General features: G+C 42.6%; 1 protein-coding gene across 3 annotated transcripts in view; it reads right to left on the bottom strand.

Annotated features, from left to right (window-relative positions):
- Nucleotides 1-18,428, bottom strand: part of AGFG2 (ArfGAP with FG repeats 2) — a 52,516-nt gene that overhangs the window by 19,956 nt on the left and 14,132 nt on the right. For 2 of the 3 annotated variants that reach the window (XM_029581913.1, XM_029581914.1), the window contains exons 2-3: nt 10,269-10,362; nt 5,619-5,734 (exon numbers count right to left, since the gene is read on the bottom strand). In XM_029581913.1, the coding sequence (XP_029437773.1) occupies nt 5,619-5,734; nt 10,269-10,362 (210 nt within the window). The remainder of the gene's footprint in view (nt 1-5,618; nt 5,735-10,268; nt 10,363-18,428) is intronic. The other variant, XM_029581915.1, reaches the window with a different exon arrangement.

Here is an 18,428-nt window from a genome sequence, read left to right as displayed (position 1 = left end):
CTTAAATTCTTATGTTTTGGGGTTTTTTTATTGTCATTATGATATTCTCTGTGTTTTTGGAAAGAGGATTCATAAAAGAATATATTGATATTTGTTTTATTATGTGATTGGATCTGATGTTTCTGATAGGTGTTTACTTTTTATGATATTGTGTATTTATAAACTACAATAAATATAAAAAATTACCAGATCAATAAGGCATTTTTAATGTTGATAAGTGCTTGAAATAATTAAAATATTTTAATTCACTCACGATGCATGATGGTTGTAGACTACTTCAAAATCCACTGTCAGGTGCACTCTAAGCATTATTTATAGATAAGAGTACAACTAGTAAGGCCTAAGACCTGTAAGCCTACTGCCCACCCATGTAAACCTAGAGTTCTCCCAAAAATTATTTTCTGGCTATGCCACTGAGCTGACAAAGACTGCAGAGCTGTACTCTGGTTTTTAATGGATTTCACAGTATTCACAGATTGTTTCTCCAGAGTCGGAAATCATCACAGGGGGTGTCTGCTAAATTGTCATGGACCTTTTCTCAGTGACCTGATGCCTAGAGCCAGGCTAGTCTCCTGGTGACAATGCTGGATGCTGCTACCCTAGAAGTGGTATCAAATGAGACACATATGGAATGCGTTAGATGGCATGCATTCTTCATGATTTCTGTGAATTGTTTTAGCAGTTGTCCAGACGTATTTGAGCAATGTCCTTTTACTAAATAACTGATGTAGGTTATTGAACAGATACTAAATGATCTGAATTTAGTGGGCGTCTATCCTGGGCTGTAAGGTTGCACTTTGATAAACTCTTTTCCATATTGTATCTAGAATATTGGATGAGTTTTTGAAAGAGTCTATGATTTATTAGTCTTTTTCATGGCTGATTCCAAAACAAGGGATTAATGAGGTAGTTGTATCTTGCAACCTGGGCACTTCTGTACACAGTATTTTAGGTCTATGTTTTTTGCCACTGGAGTGATGGAATAATGTGTCTTCCATATTTTTATTTGGTCTTGAAAGAGCAAATGATGCATGGGAACAGCCTTGTATTGCTTTGGTATTTGTAAGCATTGTAACATCCCATATAATTCTGCTACAGGCTCTTCCTCTTTATGGAGACTAAATTCTAGGACATCCAATAACTTTTATATAAAAGAAGAGTAGGTGTGTCTGCCCTGTTAGGCTTGGATTAGGGATTTGAAGGCAGATTTGGTGATTCATTACCGGGAATTTCTCCCCCCAAGTCATCTGATATGTAAAAATGATTGGAATCTGAATCAATATAAAAGAGTGATTAGGAAAAGGCAAACCTCAGATGGTATTTCAATTGGCTGTGCTTCCATAGAAACTTGTTCTTGGCCCGAGGGGGTGGAGAAAATTTGGACTGCAGTTCCTTTTTTATATTTTCATGCTGCTTTCTTGGAGCTGGTCCTTTTGCACCTGTGGAATGTCATGATGAAGATGCCGTACCTTATGCACCATCAGAATGTGGTACAGATCTAGAATCTCTGTGCTTCTGCACGGATGACTGTGCCGGAGACCTTCTTCTCAATTTTCTTAAGGATTTGGAGGAGGAAGATTTTTGCCTCTTTTTGTGTTTAGATTATTTATGCTCTAAGGAACCTTTAAGCTCATATTAGAGCTTTAGCTTTAACACCCTAGGGGATATTCTGCCACAGGGGATGCAGTTTGAACTGTCTTGGTCCAGGCCTAGGCAGCAGATACAGAAGTCTTGTTGATCCATGACTGCAATTTTATGGAAACTTTTTTTTTTTTTTTTTTTACACAAGCTTTGAAGAGACTTTTCCCTTTCTTTCGGGCCAATACAGTACAGAGCGCTCCGCTGTACTGCGCTGGAGCGCACTGTTAGCCCGGGTTTGGCCGCGTGTTTGATGCGCTAGCTTTACCCCTTATACAGTATGGGGTAATAGTGCGTCGAAAACGCGCGGCCAATGCACCCCCCCCCCCCCCCCCCCCGAAACTAATAGCGCCTGCAATATGCAAATGAATGTTCATGGCCCTATTACTTATTCCCACTCGATCCAGAAAGCAAAATGTGCAGCGAAGCCACACATTTTACTTTCAAAAATTAACGCCTGCCCAAAGGCTGGCATTAATTTCTGCCGGCGCCGGGGAAGTATACAGAAAAGCAGAAAAAACTGCTTTTCTGTACACCCTCCGCCTTAATATCATAGCGATATTAAGTCAGAGGCCCCAAAAATTAAAAAAAAAAATAAAAAAATTTTAAAATCGGCCCACGGCCCGGAAGACGGACACTCAATTATGCCGGCGTCGTTTTCCGAACCCGTGGCTGAAAGCGGGTTTGAGAACCGACGCCGGCAAATGGAAAATGAAATTTAATGTGGACAAGTGCAAAATAATGCACTTAGGGAAGAGTATCCTAAATTATAGCTACAGAATACAAGGTTCCACATTAGGAGTCACCATTCAGGAAGAGGATCTTGGTGTCATATCTGATAATAAGTTGAAATCTTTTTTCTAGTATGTGGCGACAGTGGCTTAGAAGGCAAATAGAATGCTAGGAGTTAATAGGAAAGCAATGAAGAATAAAACAGAATATCATAATGCCTCTGTATAGCTCCATGCTTCAACCGCACCTTGAATACCATGTGCAGTTCTGATCACCACATTTATTTATTTTATTTATTTTTAATTTTTATATACCGATGTTCCTGTAAAGAATACATATCGCACCGGTTTACAAGGAACTGAACAGTCGCCTCCAGGGCGGAAATACATTAAAACAGTCGCCTCAAGGCAGAATACATTAACACAAGTATACAGGAAAACTATTAAACCACATATCAAAAACCACATATCAAAAAAGATATAGTGGAATTAGAAAAGGTACAGAGAAGGGCAACCAAAATGACAGAGGGCATAGAATGCTTCCCCTATGAGGAAAGGATAAAGAGGTTAGAGCTCTTTAGCTTGGAAAAAGAGATGACTGAGAGGAGATATGATCAGGATCTATAAAATGAGTGGATTGAGTGAGTAAACGTGAATTGGTTTACACTTTCAAAAAAGTAAAAAGACTAGGTGATACATTTAAGACAAATGTTTTTTTTTACTCAATGCATAATTAAACTATGGAATTCATTGCATGAAGATGTGGTAAAAACTGTTAGTGTTGCTGGGTTTAAAAAAAAGATTTGGACAAGTTCCTGGAAGAAAAAAGTCCATAACCTATTATTAAAGTGGAGTTGGGGAAATTCATTGCTTTCCCTGGAATAAGCAGTATGGAATCTATTGAACGTAGGAATCTTGCCAGGTGCTTATGACATGGACTGGCCACCGTTGGAAACAGGATGCTGGGCTTGATGGACCTTTGGTCTGACCCAGCATGGCAAAACCTATCTTTTTATGAAAAGTCATTCATTTTGATCGCAGTGAGAAGAATCTGCGACTGTTCACAAAGTGGATGAAATTAGACTGAGTGGTCACATAGCAACGGTAGTGTGGAAGTACCACACATGTCTAGAACAAATTCCAAACATTTCTGGTCTACAGGAGAAAACAGACTGAACTGGAGCAATCAGATGACACCACCCATCTTGTGGGGCTATAAAGTGATGCTTAGCTATGGAGAAAGACCAAAGCAAAGAATTCAGTTTTCTGCTATTTTCTCGTCCTTCCTGAGCACCCCTTTTGCCACTTGGTCATCTAGCAGCCCAACTGACTCTCATATAAGCTTTTTGCTTCAAATGTATTTGAAAAAGATTTTATTCATTTTTGTCTCTCTGGCAAGCTTCTTCTCAAATTCTCTCTTGGCCTGTGTTATTATGGTTTTACATCTGATTTACCAGTGCTTATTCTCTTGCCCATTTTCATCATTTGGGTCTGCTTTCCATTTTTTCAAACGATGATATTTTAACTTTAACTGCCTCCTTTATCTCACCATTAAACTATGCTGGCATTCTTTAGGTCTTCCTTCGACCTTTTTTACTGCATGGAATACATTTTGTCTGAGCTTCCAAAATGGTACTCTTAAACAATGTCCACTTCTCATGCAAACTTAACTTTTATTACCACTCCTTTTAGGATTTTCTAACTAATTTCCTCATTTTATCATAGTCTCCCGTTTTACTACTGAGTAGTTTTACTTAATGTCCTCTCTCTAGTGATTATGTCCAATTTGATTTTATTATGATTGAAATCATCTGCATCCATCCCCAGAGCCAGCTTCCCTGCATCCATGGCTGCTGAGTTAAGTGGTCTCAATTTTTTAAAAATGAAGAGGCTGATATTAAAAAGGAATTAGCTGCTTAACTTAGACTTAAGCAGCTAAATTCTTAGTCACTAACTCAAGGGCGGGAAAGGGATATAATGGGGCGGCGCTACTTAGCCGGAGAAGTTATTCATATAAATAGCAATATTCAGCCTTAATCTATTCTATAGCAGGTCTAAACTTAACTAGGCAATGCTTAGCCGGCTAAATAATGATTAAGCAGGGGATATTCAACAGCATAGTTGTGAAGCTGAATATCCCATTTAAGTTATTTGAACAAGTCTATTTGGCTAACTTAAATAAATGGCTATGTATTGAATATGTACCCTGACGTGAATCAACTGGAAGAATAAAATATTTGTTTTTCTTCTTCTTCCTCCTCCTTGTCATATTCCTGACCTCCAACTATAGGTACTTTAGACACAGTAGTTAGATGTATGATGGCTAGAAGACAGAGAACCCACTTGAATTTTGTCAGTTGCCAGGTAATTAAATTTGAACCACAGTTTCTTTAAAATAAAAAAATAAATCTCTCGTCAGTAAAAGTTGCCTCATATTTGTTTATACATTTATTTTCTGTTTCTATATGGTGCATTAAGTCTCAAGACAAGGAAAAACTGCATAATAACAATGGTACAGAGAGATGAAAACAATGAAGGGGACGGTGAGGAATTTTAGCCATCTGGACAGGCTTGTAAAAAAAATAAATAAATAAAGCGCTCGATGTGATATTTCACTTCCTGGATCCCCAAAACAACTTGCTAACATGGTACTCACTCACCACCACATTGCCCCTTCATCAGCAAAGGCTTGAAGTGTCTGCGGTTTGATGCATTAACACTGAGTCCTTGCTGATGTCAGCAAGGCCCAGGACTGGTAGGAATATAAAAAGAGATGAGGGGGGCTTGACATCGGTATACAAAAAATAAAAATAAATAAATAAATAATCAACTGGTTTTGGCCTGAACCCATAATTTGTCCACCCCTGCTTTAGAAAGCTACATGCGAGCTGGCTCTGCAGCATGGCAGCTGGCAGCACACATCTGTATTTATGGCCAATTCCACGAGAGAGACAGGGAAAGATCCACTATTAATATCAGAACCCAGTTACAATCAGTTAAAAGGGAGGAAAGGGAAACATAGCATAGAGTCTGGGACAGAGATGGGATTTGAATTCTTAGTTCAATACTCTAACCAATATGTGGTACCATCTCCCATCCTTCAATCTGTTCTAAAAAAAAGCATCTGAAAGTGGAACACTCCCATCATCCCCATGTATTCAACTAAAGAAAATGCTGCCACTGGGTTTCCTCCAGTCTCACCAGAGCCCTCCCACCAACCCACCACACTGGGCTCTGCTTTATCAGTACCATCTCTTCTTCTCGTATTTCTCCTGGAGAAACTCCTTCACCTTCTGAGGGTCCCTGGAGTCCGGGATAGCTGAGGTCCGAGAATCATACAAGCCCAGCCAGACCTTCCTGCAAACCTGAGAAACACAAGAGAGAGATTTTCAAATGAACTCTTAATGGACTATGTAAAAGCTTTTTTCAGTGCACAATGTTAACGCACAGATTACTGGATCAGCCTGTGAGAGTGGTTTTAAATGAGGGTGTGGTTAGCATTAGTTTGCAAGGTTTGCTGCTCTTGGTAGAATTCTTGTACCAAACACCCTTGTCAGGATTTCATGTTGTGAGGCTGGTGACACATGTAATCTCCTGAGTCAGATTGCTAGGGCTCAGGTCCAAATTAGATTGTGAGCCCTCTGGGGAGAGGGAAATACCTACAGGATATGAATGCAATCTGCTTTACAGTATCTGAAAAGTGAAATCATTCTGTGCACCACCGTATTCCTAGTGTATCCTGGCATATTTCTTTTATTTCCTCCTCTAATTTTAGTTCTTAAATTTGTACACTTTTTAGCCTATTTTGCAAAGGAAAAGAAGGCTTAAAAAAAATCACTATATTTGTGTGTCCCCTAAATCTTTTTTTTTTTTTTTTTTTTAAATTTAGCATCACATCCACGCCAAATTTACAGGACATGAGGACTGATAAGGGTGCTTTTTCTCAAATCCATAAATATACACACACACACGTGTACACATGTCCCAGAAAGTAGGTTCTTTATTTCTAGGACACAAATTGGTCTCCTCCTTCCTACCATAAGGCAAAAAATGATATAATCCCAAAACCCTGTAGTACTCCAACCTGAGAAAAACAAATACACCTCAAAGAAGTGCTTAGGGACTGCTAAAGACTCACTAGATAAGGATGCCATGTAAATACTAATATAAATAAAGTCAACTAAATCAAAGGGATGTGCATTCGTTTGCAACGAAATAGGAAATAAAGACAATATTTTCTATTTCATTGCGTTTTGGGAGGCCGACGAAACGATAGGAAAACCCATGAAATTTCGTGTGGTTTTCTTATCATTTTTGGGGGGGAGAAAGGGCACATAAATCCCCCCAAACCCACCCCTTCAAATTTAATTAATTACAACCCCACCACCCCGCCCGACCCCCACGAAATTTTATGTGATTTTATCATTTTGGGGGGGGGGGGGAGATTTAAAAAAACCCAACCCCCAAGAGTGACTCTGGAGAGACCAATACGTATGTTTACTATTTATACCACTGTAAGAGGGGGCAGTTTTACAAACACAGTCAGAGATACTATCAGCAAAGTTGACATCAGTGAAGATTTTCTGTCATTTGGAGCGATGAACGGTACAAGAGGAGATGATTTGTACAATGTATTCTGCCTAGCTTGATTGCAGCTAGGTAGAGAATACATATTGGTCTCTTCAGAGGCTCACGCTCTCTCCTCTGCCTGAACCGCCATTTGCGATAAAAACATTTTCAGTCGGTAACACGCAGCTAACGCGGGCACAACACACAGAAAAAAAGCATAGTTATTTCCGGTTAAAACCCGCATTGTTGTGCTCATTACCATTAACTCCACCCAAACTCCTCCCACTTGCATAGCAAATGTCACATTTGCATACTAAGTCGCATTGTGCTATTTACTGCGTGTTACGGCGTTATCTCGAAATGATAAATGACCCAGTCAGTTTGTGTAGTAAAACTGAGTGGCTTATCTATAAGGAGAAAGTTAGCGTTACCTGTTAATTTCCTTTGCTTGAATCCTACTAGACCAGTATTTCCTAACCTTTTTATGACCAAGGAACACTTTACCAAAACTGTGTGCCACACCATCCTTTAAGGGCAGGCAATACGGACATGGAGAGGACTTATGTGGTCACCAAAAAGAAAAAGCAGCTAGGAAAGCACTGAACCCACCACTATTCTCTCTTCCAAATTTAAAAACAAAGGGCAAGGTGGGGTGCAGACACACATGAGTCCGTCACAAGAGGTCTGCGTGATGGGAGCAGCCAGCACAGTTAATTAGCTTGGCTGCCACATGTGGCTGCCAAAACTGCTCCCCACTGCTGTTGCTCCCAACATTCAAAATAAGTCACATCCAATGCTCAGTGCACCCTCCCCCTGGAGATAGGACAGAGGCTGGAAGGATTCAAGGAAGGCGACACAAGAGGAGGAAGACAAAGAGGTGCTGTGTGCAACGTGTGCGCTGCACAAAGGCATGCTGCTCATTAATTCCAGAGCTCAAGCTGTATCTAGAAAGAGGCACGCATGATTACACAGAAAGGAGCTCTTACATGCTGCAAAGCCATCATTAGTGGGTCTTTTGGATGCAGAGGTGCTGAGAGCGGAGCCCAGGTGTTGGCCCAGATCTGAGCAGCCCGAGAGGGAAGCCCGACAGCGGGGCCTAGCCAACGCCACAACTCACAAAGCTCCCCAGAGCAGAACGAGAGAAGGACCCGGTAGGAAGTAACATTACTAAAATACTTCCGCTCTTCCCTTTTTACTTTTTCTTAAATAAAAACTTTTACCTGAGCTCAGCCCTCCCTAGCTGAGTGCAGGAACAGGATCCTGGCTATGGGGGGGAGAGAGCAAAAGCCTTCACTGCTGAGCCTCTCTCAGCCTGCAACCGCTACTTTTTTTTTTTTTTTTTTAAGTCCACTGGTGGGGGCTGGCCTGCCTAAATGCAGAGGAACTATTTTTTGAATTATTAAAGTACAAATACTGTCTTGTTTGGAATCCTATATGTCTGTCTTGAGGTCTTTTTCTGTTTTCACTTCTCTTCTGATCACTGTCTATGCGGTGATGATTTTTCAGCATAATGCTTTTCTACCAATGATTTTTTTGTCTTTTTACACTAATGAATTTGTGCTATGTCGCTTTGGCACTGATGATTCTACATAATGGCACCCTAGCATTTTGCCACATGAGCCACACAGTTTAAACTGCTGTGGTCCAATCCAAGTCATTTAAAGGCACAGAACATGTAGGTCTGCCACAGCCATCTTTTTTTTGTCATGCATCACAGGATTTAAAAGGGGCTTTTTCTTCTCTTTCCAAAGAAATCTTCAATGACAGTTTTTCAACATAAAATGCAGTAATGACGTGAAAGAAATTTTTTCACCATTTACTGATGAAAAGAAACTGAGGGAGAGTCACATGGCCACAGAAGCATGGAAACTACCACACATGTTCAGAGCAATCTAAAAAGCTCTGAGCTGGGAGAGAACAGACAGGCAGTGCCATCAGATGACTTCACCCATCTTATGTGACTGTGTTGCTTGTCCACGGAGAAAACACATTTTCACAGTAACATTCACTGCTATATTTAAATCAGATAGGCTACAGAGTGAAATGCTGCATCTTTCTCGGTCAGATCTGAGGGTCCTATGTAATCTTTTGATCTCAATCCACAGAGGTACTTCCAAACAAACCGTTCTCTCAGCTTTTTCCAAATCAGTCAAATGTCTCTCTAAGGGGCCCTAAGCAGCAGAGTGGGATCATCAGCTTGTTCTGACTCTGAAATGAACCCTATCAGCTCCAGCTGACGACAACTATGGAGAATTCCATTGTTATAATGTTTCCTGCTGTTCAGAGAAAAAATGTTCAAAGTAAAAGGAGTTCCTTGTGACAGACCAGTAACACTAACAGTTAAAACTCATTTTGTTTCACAACAAACTGTTGGCACAGAGAGATCTGCAGTAATTCAGAGTCCAAAGGTTCTGGTCCACAGGCACACAGGTTGTGTAAGATTTAAAATAAATAGAAGGCATTGACAAACTAATCAGTTGGAGGCAACTAGAGAAGGGATTACTCCCAGCCTTGCATACTTACAAACCGCTCTGCTGCAGTGCAAATGCAGTTACACCCACCACTTCCCCTGGGATCTCATTCTTCAACTTAAGACTGGATGCATGAAGATTTGGTCTGGAAAGTTCATGTATAGCATTTATCTTTGGACATCTCCTTATACTGGGCCAAAAGAGTATCACAACCTGCAAGCAATCCAGTTTTCTTCAGAACTGATACAACTATTAATGCTCTGTACTTGAAATATTCAGTAGGCAGCTCTTTTGGATATCCTCCCTGCATGGACCTACCAGTGTTTATCGTGTAAAGTTGCTTATACAACAATCAAATGACAACTCTAGGACATGAAGGAGTGCCAGGAGCATTAAGGAATGTTGCACTCCTGGTATATCAGTACAGAATTCACAGTGTACAGCGTGACAGTGCTGTCTCTATGCCAGCAAGAGGCCACAAGAACTTTCAACATCTCTCTAAAATCCTGACTAGATAGGCACAAGGTCAAGAAATCATTCAGGTCCAAACCTACCACTACCACAAGCTCCAGTATGTGACTATGAACCGGTCTCTCAATCTGTGTGTCACACAGATTGTAAACTTTTGTGTCTTAACAATGCAATCTTCAACTCAATGCCCTTTGGAGAACGGGCTTACGTTATTCTGTACTTGTACTTCTGCTATACATGTAGAATCTTGTTCCTTAAATTCTTGACACTACGCTCCATGCATATGTATATACACAGCCCAACTCTTGAGAAAAGATCCAGTATACTTGTATCTGCTCAACCCCTTCCTGGGCCTGTACAGTGATTTTTTTAAATTGTGTCTGCTGACCTCATTTCCTCGTGCCTGCAGAAAGTTCACTTCCTGTTCCGTGAAGGTGGTCATAGAGATGGATTTCACTCTGTGGGGTGGATTCAAGCCTCTCCTAGAAGTAAACAAAAACAGAGAATAATTTATGTCCTGTTCAAAATGGCCATTTCAGTCAGAAGACAGCACAGAGACACAAAGTAGTCCCATGCTGTAGGCTCTAGCAATGAATGTGAAGATCTGGTCTCCAAAGAACAAACCGATCACCAGTAAGTAAAACTGCCATCTCCACATAGAGCTTTGGATAGCAAGGACTATAATAAATAAGAGGCAACTGTAATGGTAGGTGGTAAAATTGCACACAAAAGGGGCCTTTGTTGTGTTAAAGAGAGTCAAAAAGATCAAAACAGTACTTTTTTATCAACCACAGTAAATGGCTGCTGGCAAGGAAACCGAAGGCTCCCTTACCTTGCTCATGAAGGAGCTGCAATTTCTTAAAGGTACTAATGAGAGAGAATCATGCAATTAAAGAAGTTAAGAGGGATGGTTTCCCTTACAGTGCAACTATTTCAAAAGACAGCGTGCTTGAACTGGAGGAAAGGACTTCACATGATACTAGTTCAGGATGCCAAAAGTCACTTAAATGAAAAAAAAATGTATCTATCATCATTTCTTAATCACTTTACAAATAAAAATCACCCAAAGCGATGTACAATAAAACCAAACATTAACAACATAAAATAAATACAGCAGTCCATAAACACATCCTACACACACACATCCAAATTAATGGTTTAAAAATTTAAGCAATACTAAACTGATACACAGCTACTAGATGACAAACCAGATTTTTAATAGCTTAAAAAATGTCAACAGGTCATTCTGAAATACTTCAAAAATGCAAACAGGAGTCAGAGAAATAATGTGAGAAGTCTGGGGATTCCAGAGAGAATGGAAAGTTGAAATCCAGCAAAATTTACAGAGACATTTACATTTCTACCATAGCTACTTGAAATTCAGTTTATGAAGGAGAGAGATTGAAAGAGACAAGAGGGCCTTCCTAGCAACAAAAAAATATCTGAGACTATTAATGATTCGTATCTTGAGATCCATTCAATTACTAGAAATCCTGTAAAAAATCAAGGTGTGAGCGAGCACCTGAATTTGAGAGAAGGAAAGAAAATGGATCGTTGTGAATCTAAAGTCAGAACAGAGCAAAGAAAAGGTTTTGGCAATATGACAGCAACTAAAATTTGAAATCCAGGTTCACATTATTATCCCAGGACAAGCAGGATACTAGTCCTCACATATGGATGATGTCACCGACTGAGCCCTATTCCGGAAACCTTTCTGTCAAAGTTTCTAGAAACTTTTGAGCGGCACCCTGAGCCTACTGAGCATGCCCAGCATGTCATGATATTCCCTGCCACAGGGGTCTCCCTTCAGTCTTCTTTTTTCCGCGAAGCCGTTAGCCTCGCGGTTCTAGGAGTCCTGTATGGTGATTTTTCACCATACAAAAAAGTTGATAAAAACTCGGAAAAACTTTCGACACCGTAGTGGTCTCCCTTTTTTACCATCGTGGTAAGTCTTTCCGTTTTTTCTGTCTGTTCCGCAACCATTTAATACTAGCCTGAAAGTCGTCAACTGCTGTCCGACTCTCAAAATGGCTACGGGTTTTAAAAAATGCCCGATTTGTTGCCGTACCATGTCCATTAAGGACCCACACTTAGAGTGTGTACTCTGCCTCGGCGAGGGACACGATGTCTCGATGTGCCCAAGATGCGCCAAGATGATGCCGAAAGGCAGAAAGAAGACTAAGGATGGAGAAAATGGAGCATCTGTTCCATCTCCAATTAATGCCTTCGACATAGACGTCCACGCAGTTGTCTCCGGCTGGAGCGATACGGAAGGTCGTCCTCAAAAAACGAAGACCGGACAAAGCGGGGGATTGGCCGTCACCAACTCCTTCAAAGTCGCCGATAAAATAGTCATCGGTCATCGCAAAAGGCATCGAGCACAAGCAAAAGCATCGTCATTGGAGGCCTCACGATCCTGAGACCGATCCGATATCCGGTGCTCCATTGAGGGATCCCGAATCAGCGCCGAAGAAACCTCGGAGAGACGATGCTATGCCGAGGCCTTCCACCCCACGGCGATCCCCACCAATATCGGTGCTGGGAACCATACCTCCACAGGGCCCTGCAGAGGTACTGGTATCGCCTTCGCTGCCTCCCCCCATAGCTGCTCTGGTCTCACCAGCTATGCGGGCGGAACTGGATGGTTACATCCACCAGGCAGTTAGGGATGTGCTCATTGATATGCCTCCGATGCCAACACAGAGTCCGCCATTGAGGCCAATGCCATCACCGGTACAGATTCCACTGCCATCACCGGTGCCCACACTGATGCCCGTACCGACTCCATCGTCGATGCCGATGCCGGATTTATCCTTTTTTGCGCCGATTTTAGCAAAACTGGACACTCATCGGTGCCATTCCGGTGAAACCTCCAGAATTACCGATGCCAGCACAGAGGGAAGGAGACATAGCAAAGGAAGTTCCGATGCCGGAGCCACTCCCAGGCCCATCAGGAGTTTCACGTCCATGTTCACCATTTTCTCCATTGTTCCCGTTGAAACCCATGGAAAAACAGTCGATGCCGTCGATGCCAATGGTACCCATACCATCTACACCTCTTCAACCACATACACCTGATACATGGGATGATCCTAATACTGATACCTCTTCAGAGGAAGTCCTCTCAGAACTATCTCCTCCAAAGGAAAGAAGAAAATCCCCTCCAGAGGACCTGTCCTTCTCGAATTTTACCAAGGATATGGCTGACACCATCCCCTTTCAGCTGGAATCTGAGGAGGACACCAGACAAAAGACCCTGGAAGTGTTGCAGTTCGTGGACCCACCTAAAGAGGTGTTAGCAATACCAGTTCATGAAGTCCTTGTTGATTTGCAACACAGGTTATGGGAGCAACCCTGCACCATACCACCAATAAATAAAAGGACTGATGCCACATATCTAGTCCAACACATCCCAGACTTCCAGAAGACTCAACTACCTCATCACTCAGTAGTAGGTGAGTCAACATAAAAGAAATCCAAATGAATAAAGCCTCATTCTTCTAATCCACCAGGTAAAGACAATAGATTCTTGGACAACATAGGCAGAAAAATGATTCAGGGATCCATGTTAGTTTCCAGAATTGCGTCCTACCAATTATATATGACACAATATCAGCGTAACTTATGGAAACAGATTCAAGAACTCTCTGAAACTCTCCCCAAGCAAGTCCAAGATTCTTTCAGTTCCATAATACACAAAGGCTTAGAAGCGGGCAAACACGAAGTTCGTGCAGCTTACGACAGTTTTGAGACTGCATCAAGACTGTCAGCCACCGGTATAAGTGTTCGAAGATGGGCCTGGCTCAAGGCCTCTGACCTGAGACCAGAAATACAAGAAAAACTAGCTGATCTCCCTTGTGTAGGAGACAATCTCTTCGGGGATAAGGTTAAGGAAGCGGTTTCCCAGCTCAAAGAGCACTCAGAAACATTGAGACAACTGTCCTCGGCACCTCAGGAGTCTCAAACATCAGCAAGAAGACTCCCAAGGAAGGAATCTAAGTGGCCATACTACAGGCTGAGGCGTTACTATCCACCTCCTGCCCATGGAAGATCGTCTAGGCCACCTCAAAGGTCGCAGCCTAGGCAACCAAGAGCGCCTAGGGCTCAATCCCCTCCGCAAACAGGGTCAACTTCGGGATTTTGAAATGGTACCAGAGAACAGAAGCCTATTTGCAAATCCGACCCCAAATTTGCCAGTAGGAGATCGGATCACGTTTTTCCAACACAATTGGTCATACATCACCATGGATCAATGGGCACTCTCCATAACATCTCAAGGGTACCACCTGGACTTTCTCACTGTACCAAACGATATTCCACCCATCTCGTCTTGGACAGTAAACAACCAATCCACACTCTTACAGAAAGAATTATCCACCCTTCTGAGAGCCAGAGCAGGGCAGAGGATTCTACTCCCGTTATTTCCTCATTCCAAAGAAAACAGGAGGCCTACATCCCATATTGGACCTCCGGAATCTCAACAAATACCTGAAAAAAAGAAAAATTCAGGATGGTGTCATTGGGCACCATGCTACCTCTACTTCAAAAAGGAGATTGGCTCTGTTCTCTGGATCTTCAGGATGCTTACGCTCACATTCCAATATATGGGTCTACCCAGATGTGACAAAAGACACTCAAGTAAGAAGGAAAAAATGTGTTGCTTTAGCTGGATTGGCTAGAACATTTGGAATACAACTCAATATAAAATTTCCGTGTAAATGTTTTATGAAGGTAGATGGAACAAAATATGTTTACTATGACCCTTTAGACTTAGAAAGATTCTTGGAGGAACGCAGATCTCAGGCTGGGGCACCAGAGTCCTCAAATTGATAAGTATGTTGGATTTATTAAGTGTTGTAATACTTCTGCTCTTAATTAGTATGATCCATGTATGGTAATTATGGTATAAATCGATTTGCTCAACAGGCTCCGTATTTTTCTGTTTTTAAAGGAAACTAGGAAACTAGGAATGTGAAATATTTATTTAGCTTTATTATTTTATGTAATAATATATATGCCTAGTGTTTCCATAAAAATTCAATGCTGTTAATGTAATTGAATACAAATTTGTTTTTCGTTTTGTAAAAATGGAAATTCATAAATAAAGAATTAAAAAAAAACAAAAACAAAAAAAACAAAAAAATAAACATAACTGCTAATGTATAAACATTCTTCTATAAACTGATTATAATCCACATTACCACCAACTTGATTAAGGCAGAATATCAAATGGTGGTAATGGAGACAAAAAAACACTACTTGAATTCAAGAAAGCATGAGAAAAAAAGGAAATCTTCGAGGGAGTGATGGGAATTGTATAAACATAAATCTAGGGCCTGGATTAACACATACCAGTAATCCCTGTAACACATAGGCACACAGGAGGATCATTATGCAATCATTCGGCAGCCACTGGAGGAAAGCTGGATTCATCTAAGTTTCCTAAAGAAAAGGAAATTATCAGCTAAGTACCCAAGCTACTTCTGAATAGGGTGGGAGACTGCCCTCGGTTCAGTCAAACCACATGTGCAAAGGCCGCATCCTCCCGGGCCTGCACATCCAGATGATAATACCTGGAAAAGGTGTATAAGGATGACCACGTCACAGCTTGGCAAATGCCGACAGGGGACAACAATCTAACTTCTGCCGTTGATGCTTCTTGAGCCCTAGTGGAATGAGCCCTAATCTGACTAGGTAACACTCCCCTGCATCCATGTATGCAGCTGTGGCTACCTCCTTAATCCAACGAGCTATCATAGCCCGCGAGGCCGGTTCTCCCTCTCTAGTACCACTGTGAAGAACAAACAGGCGATCCAACTTCCGGAAAGGCTTAGAAACCTTCAGATACCTGACAATATGTCTCTTGACATCCAAGGGTCACAACAGATGTTACTCCGCTGCATCTCTCTTTCTATCCAAAGATGGCAGGGAGATGGTCACTGAGTTTCTCTTGAATCAGTCTATCTTCAGTAAAAAGGAAGGAACAGTACGCAACTGTACCGCTCCTGGAGTCACCTGAAGGAATAGCTCACAGCAAGACAAGGCATGGAGTGTGAAAAACCTACACACAGAGCAAATTGCCAAAGGAACACCGTTTTCAAGGTCAGTAACCTCAAGGCCAGGGTATGCAGTTGTCTAAACATACAGCCTGCCAAGAATCCAATACCAAAGTAAGACTCCAAAGTAGCACCGGAAACTGCAAAGGAGGACAAAGTTAGTTCACTCCTTTCAGAAAAACGGGCCACATCAGGATGAGCCGACAAAGATCCACCATTTACGTGACCCCTGAAACAGGCAAGAGCTGCTACTTGCACCTTCAAGGAACTGAGAGCAAGCCTTTATTCAAGCCATCCTGCAAAAAATTCCAAAGTAAGAGGAATCTAGACTAAGGCTAATCCTAGACTAGATTAATCCTCTCACCAGGCCTCAAACAAACACTTTCCAACCTGTACATAGGCCAAGGAAGGAGAACGTTTTAGCTCTTAGTAAGGTGGAAACCACCACCGCAGAGTATCCCCGCCTCAGCAAGTGAGCCCTTTCAAGGGCCATATCGTAAAATAAAATAGAGTCAGATCTTCGTGAAGGACAGGTCCCTGTCTCAACAGGGTCCTGTGCACCGGAAGTTGAAGAGGCAAATCCACCAGGAGCCTCCAAAGATCTGGATACCATGGTCTCCTGGGCTAGTCTGGAGCTACCAAGAGAACCATCCCTCTGTGGCGCTTGAACCTCCAAACCAATCTGCCCAACATGGGCCATGGTGGAAAGGCATACAGTGCCTTGTCTTCCAGCCACTCCAGCACTAGGGCATTGATCCCCAATGACTTCAGACAGATCTCTCCTGCGGCTGAAGAATCGCAGAACTTTCGCATTGCGTGAAGTCACCAGGAGGTCTAGGAATGGAAGACCTCCAGAGGTCCAGAATCAGCTGAAATGCCTCATCTGACAATGCCCAGTCTCCTGGATCCAGACTCTCCTTGCTGAGAAAGTCTGCTCTTATGTGGTCTCTTCCTGCTATGTGTGAGACTGAGATCATCTGAAGATGGACTTCTGCCCATTCCATAAGTTAATCTATTTCCAGTGACATTTGTTGGCTCTTGGAACCTCCCTGCCGATTGATGTGCGCCACAGTCACAGTATTTGAACCAATTGACCTTGCAGCCAACTGGACTGCCCTGGATTCCAGCCAATTCATGTTTCAGAGAGACTCTTCTGCATTCCAACGTCCTTGCGCGGCCAGCTCCTGACAGTAAACTCTCCAACCAAGAAGATTCGCGCCAATTGTCAGTACTAGCCAGTCCAGTTGGCTAGGGAGACTCCCCTCCTTAGATTATCTGCCTGCAGCCACCACTGCAGTTGGAAGGAGACCTCCATTCGCAAGTGGAGCCAAACCAAATAGTCCTGAGACTGTGGGTTCCACCAAGACAGCAAGGAGCACTGCAGAGGACACTCTTGCCCACGGTACCACTTCCAAGGTTGCTGCCATTAAGTCAAGTACCTGCAGGTAAGAACACACGGTTGGGAGCAGAGTGTTCATTAACAGACGGAGCTGCACCAGCAACGTCTGAATTTGAGCTACCAGCAGGAAAACCTTGCCCAGCTTTGTGTCGAACCGAACCCGAGGTATTCCAATGACTGAGCAGGCTGAAGACTGCTCTTTGCCAGGTTCACTACCCAGCCGAGCTCCCACAACAGGGAAATCACCTTGCAAGTCACCAGGTGGGTCTTTTCCAGCCAGTCGTCCAAATACGGGTGTACTGGGATTCCATCCTCCCTCATCTCTGCTGCAACTACTACTATTACCTTGGAAAAGGATCTGGGAGCGGTGGCCAGACCAAAGGACAGCGCCCAAAACTGAAAGTGGCATCCTAGAACTATGAACCGAGAAAGCATTGATGTTCTAGTTAGATGGAAATGTGGAGATACGCCTTGGACAGATCCAGAGAGGGCAGAAATTCCCTCTCTGGATCTGCACGGCCATTATCACGGAGTGCAATGTTTCCATGCAAAAGTGCTTCACTCGCAGATGAAGAGCATGAACAACTTCGGACCAGTGTGCCGAGTATGGAGACCAGGAGAAGGAGGAAGAACTACACAACAAAATCCTCCTTCTAGGTCTCTGTATACTTTTTTTTTTTTTAAACTTACCGGAGCTCAGTCGTACCTGGCTGAGTACAGAGACGGTCTCTGGATGCAGGGTAGAGGGCATGTGCAGTCACCGCCGTGCTTGACTTCCTGCACCCACTGCCTTTCAGCTGCTCAAGCAGCTAAGTCCACGCCGGCTAAAACCAGCTACTGGACCAAGGCACTTGTCTGAGGGACCACAGAAATCACCTCAGGAATTCCCAACTGTGGGAGGGACCATTTGGAGTCACAGCAGGAGAGTGGGGCAAATGTATTTCCTTTATTTTCCTCTTCTTTAAAATGAAGCAATCTCTAGTAGAGAGATGCACGTCCACCATCTGCTGGAGTCAGAGAAAACTGGCAGGATGATGTCACTGCAGGGGTATATGTACTGTGACATCAGTTTGCTCTGTCTCTATCTGCTGGT

This window comes from Rhinatrema bivittatum, chromosome 16 (assembly GCF_901001135.1).
Source record: "Rhinatrema bivittatum chromosome 16, aRhiBiv1.1, whole genome shotgun sequence".
NCBI lineage: Eukaryota > Metazoa > Chordata > Amphibia > Gymnophiona > Rhinatrematidae > Rhinatrema > Rhinatrema bivittatum.
This window is presented reverse-complemented; position numbering and strand designations above follow the sequence as displayed.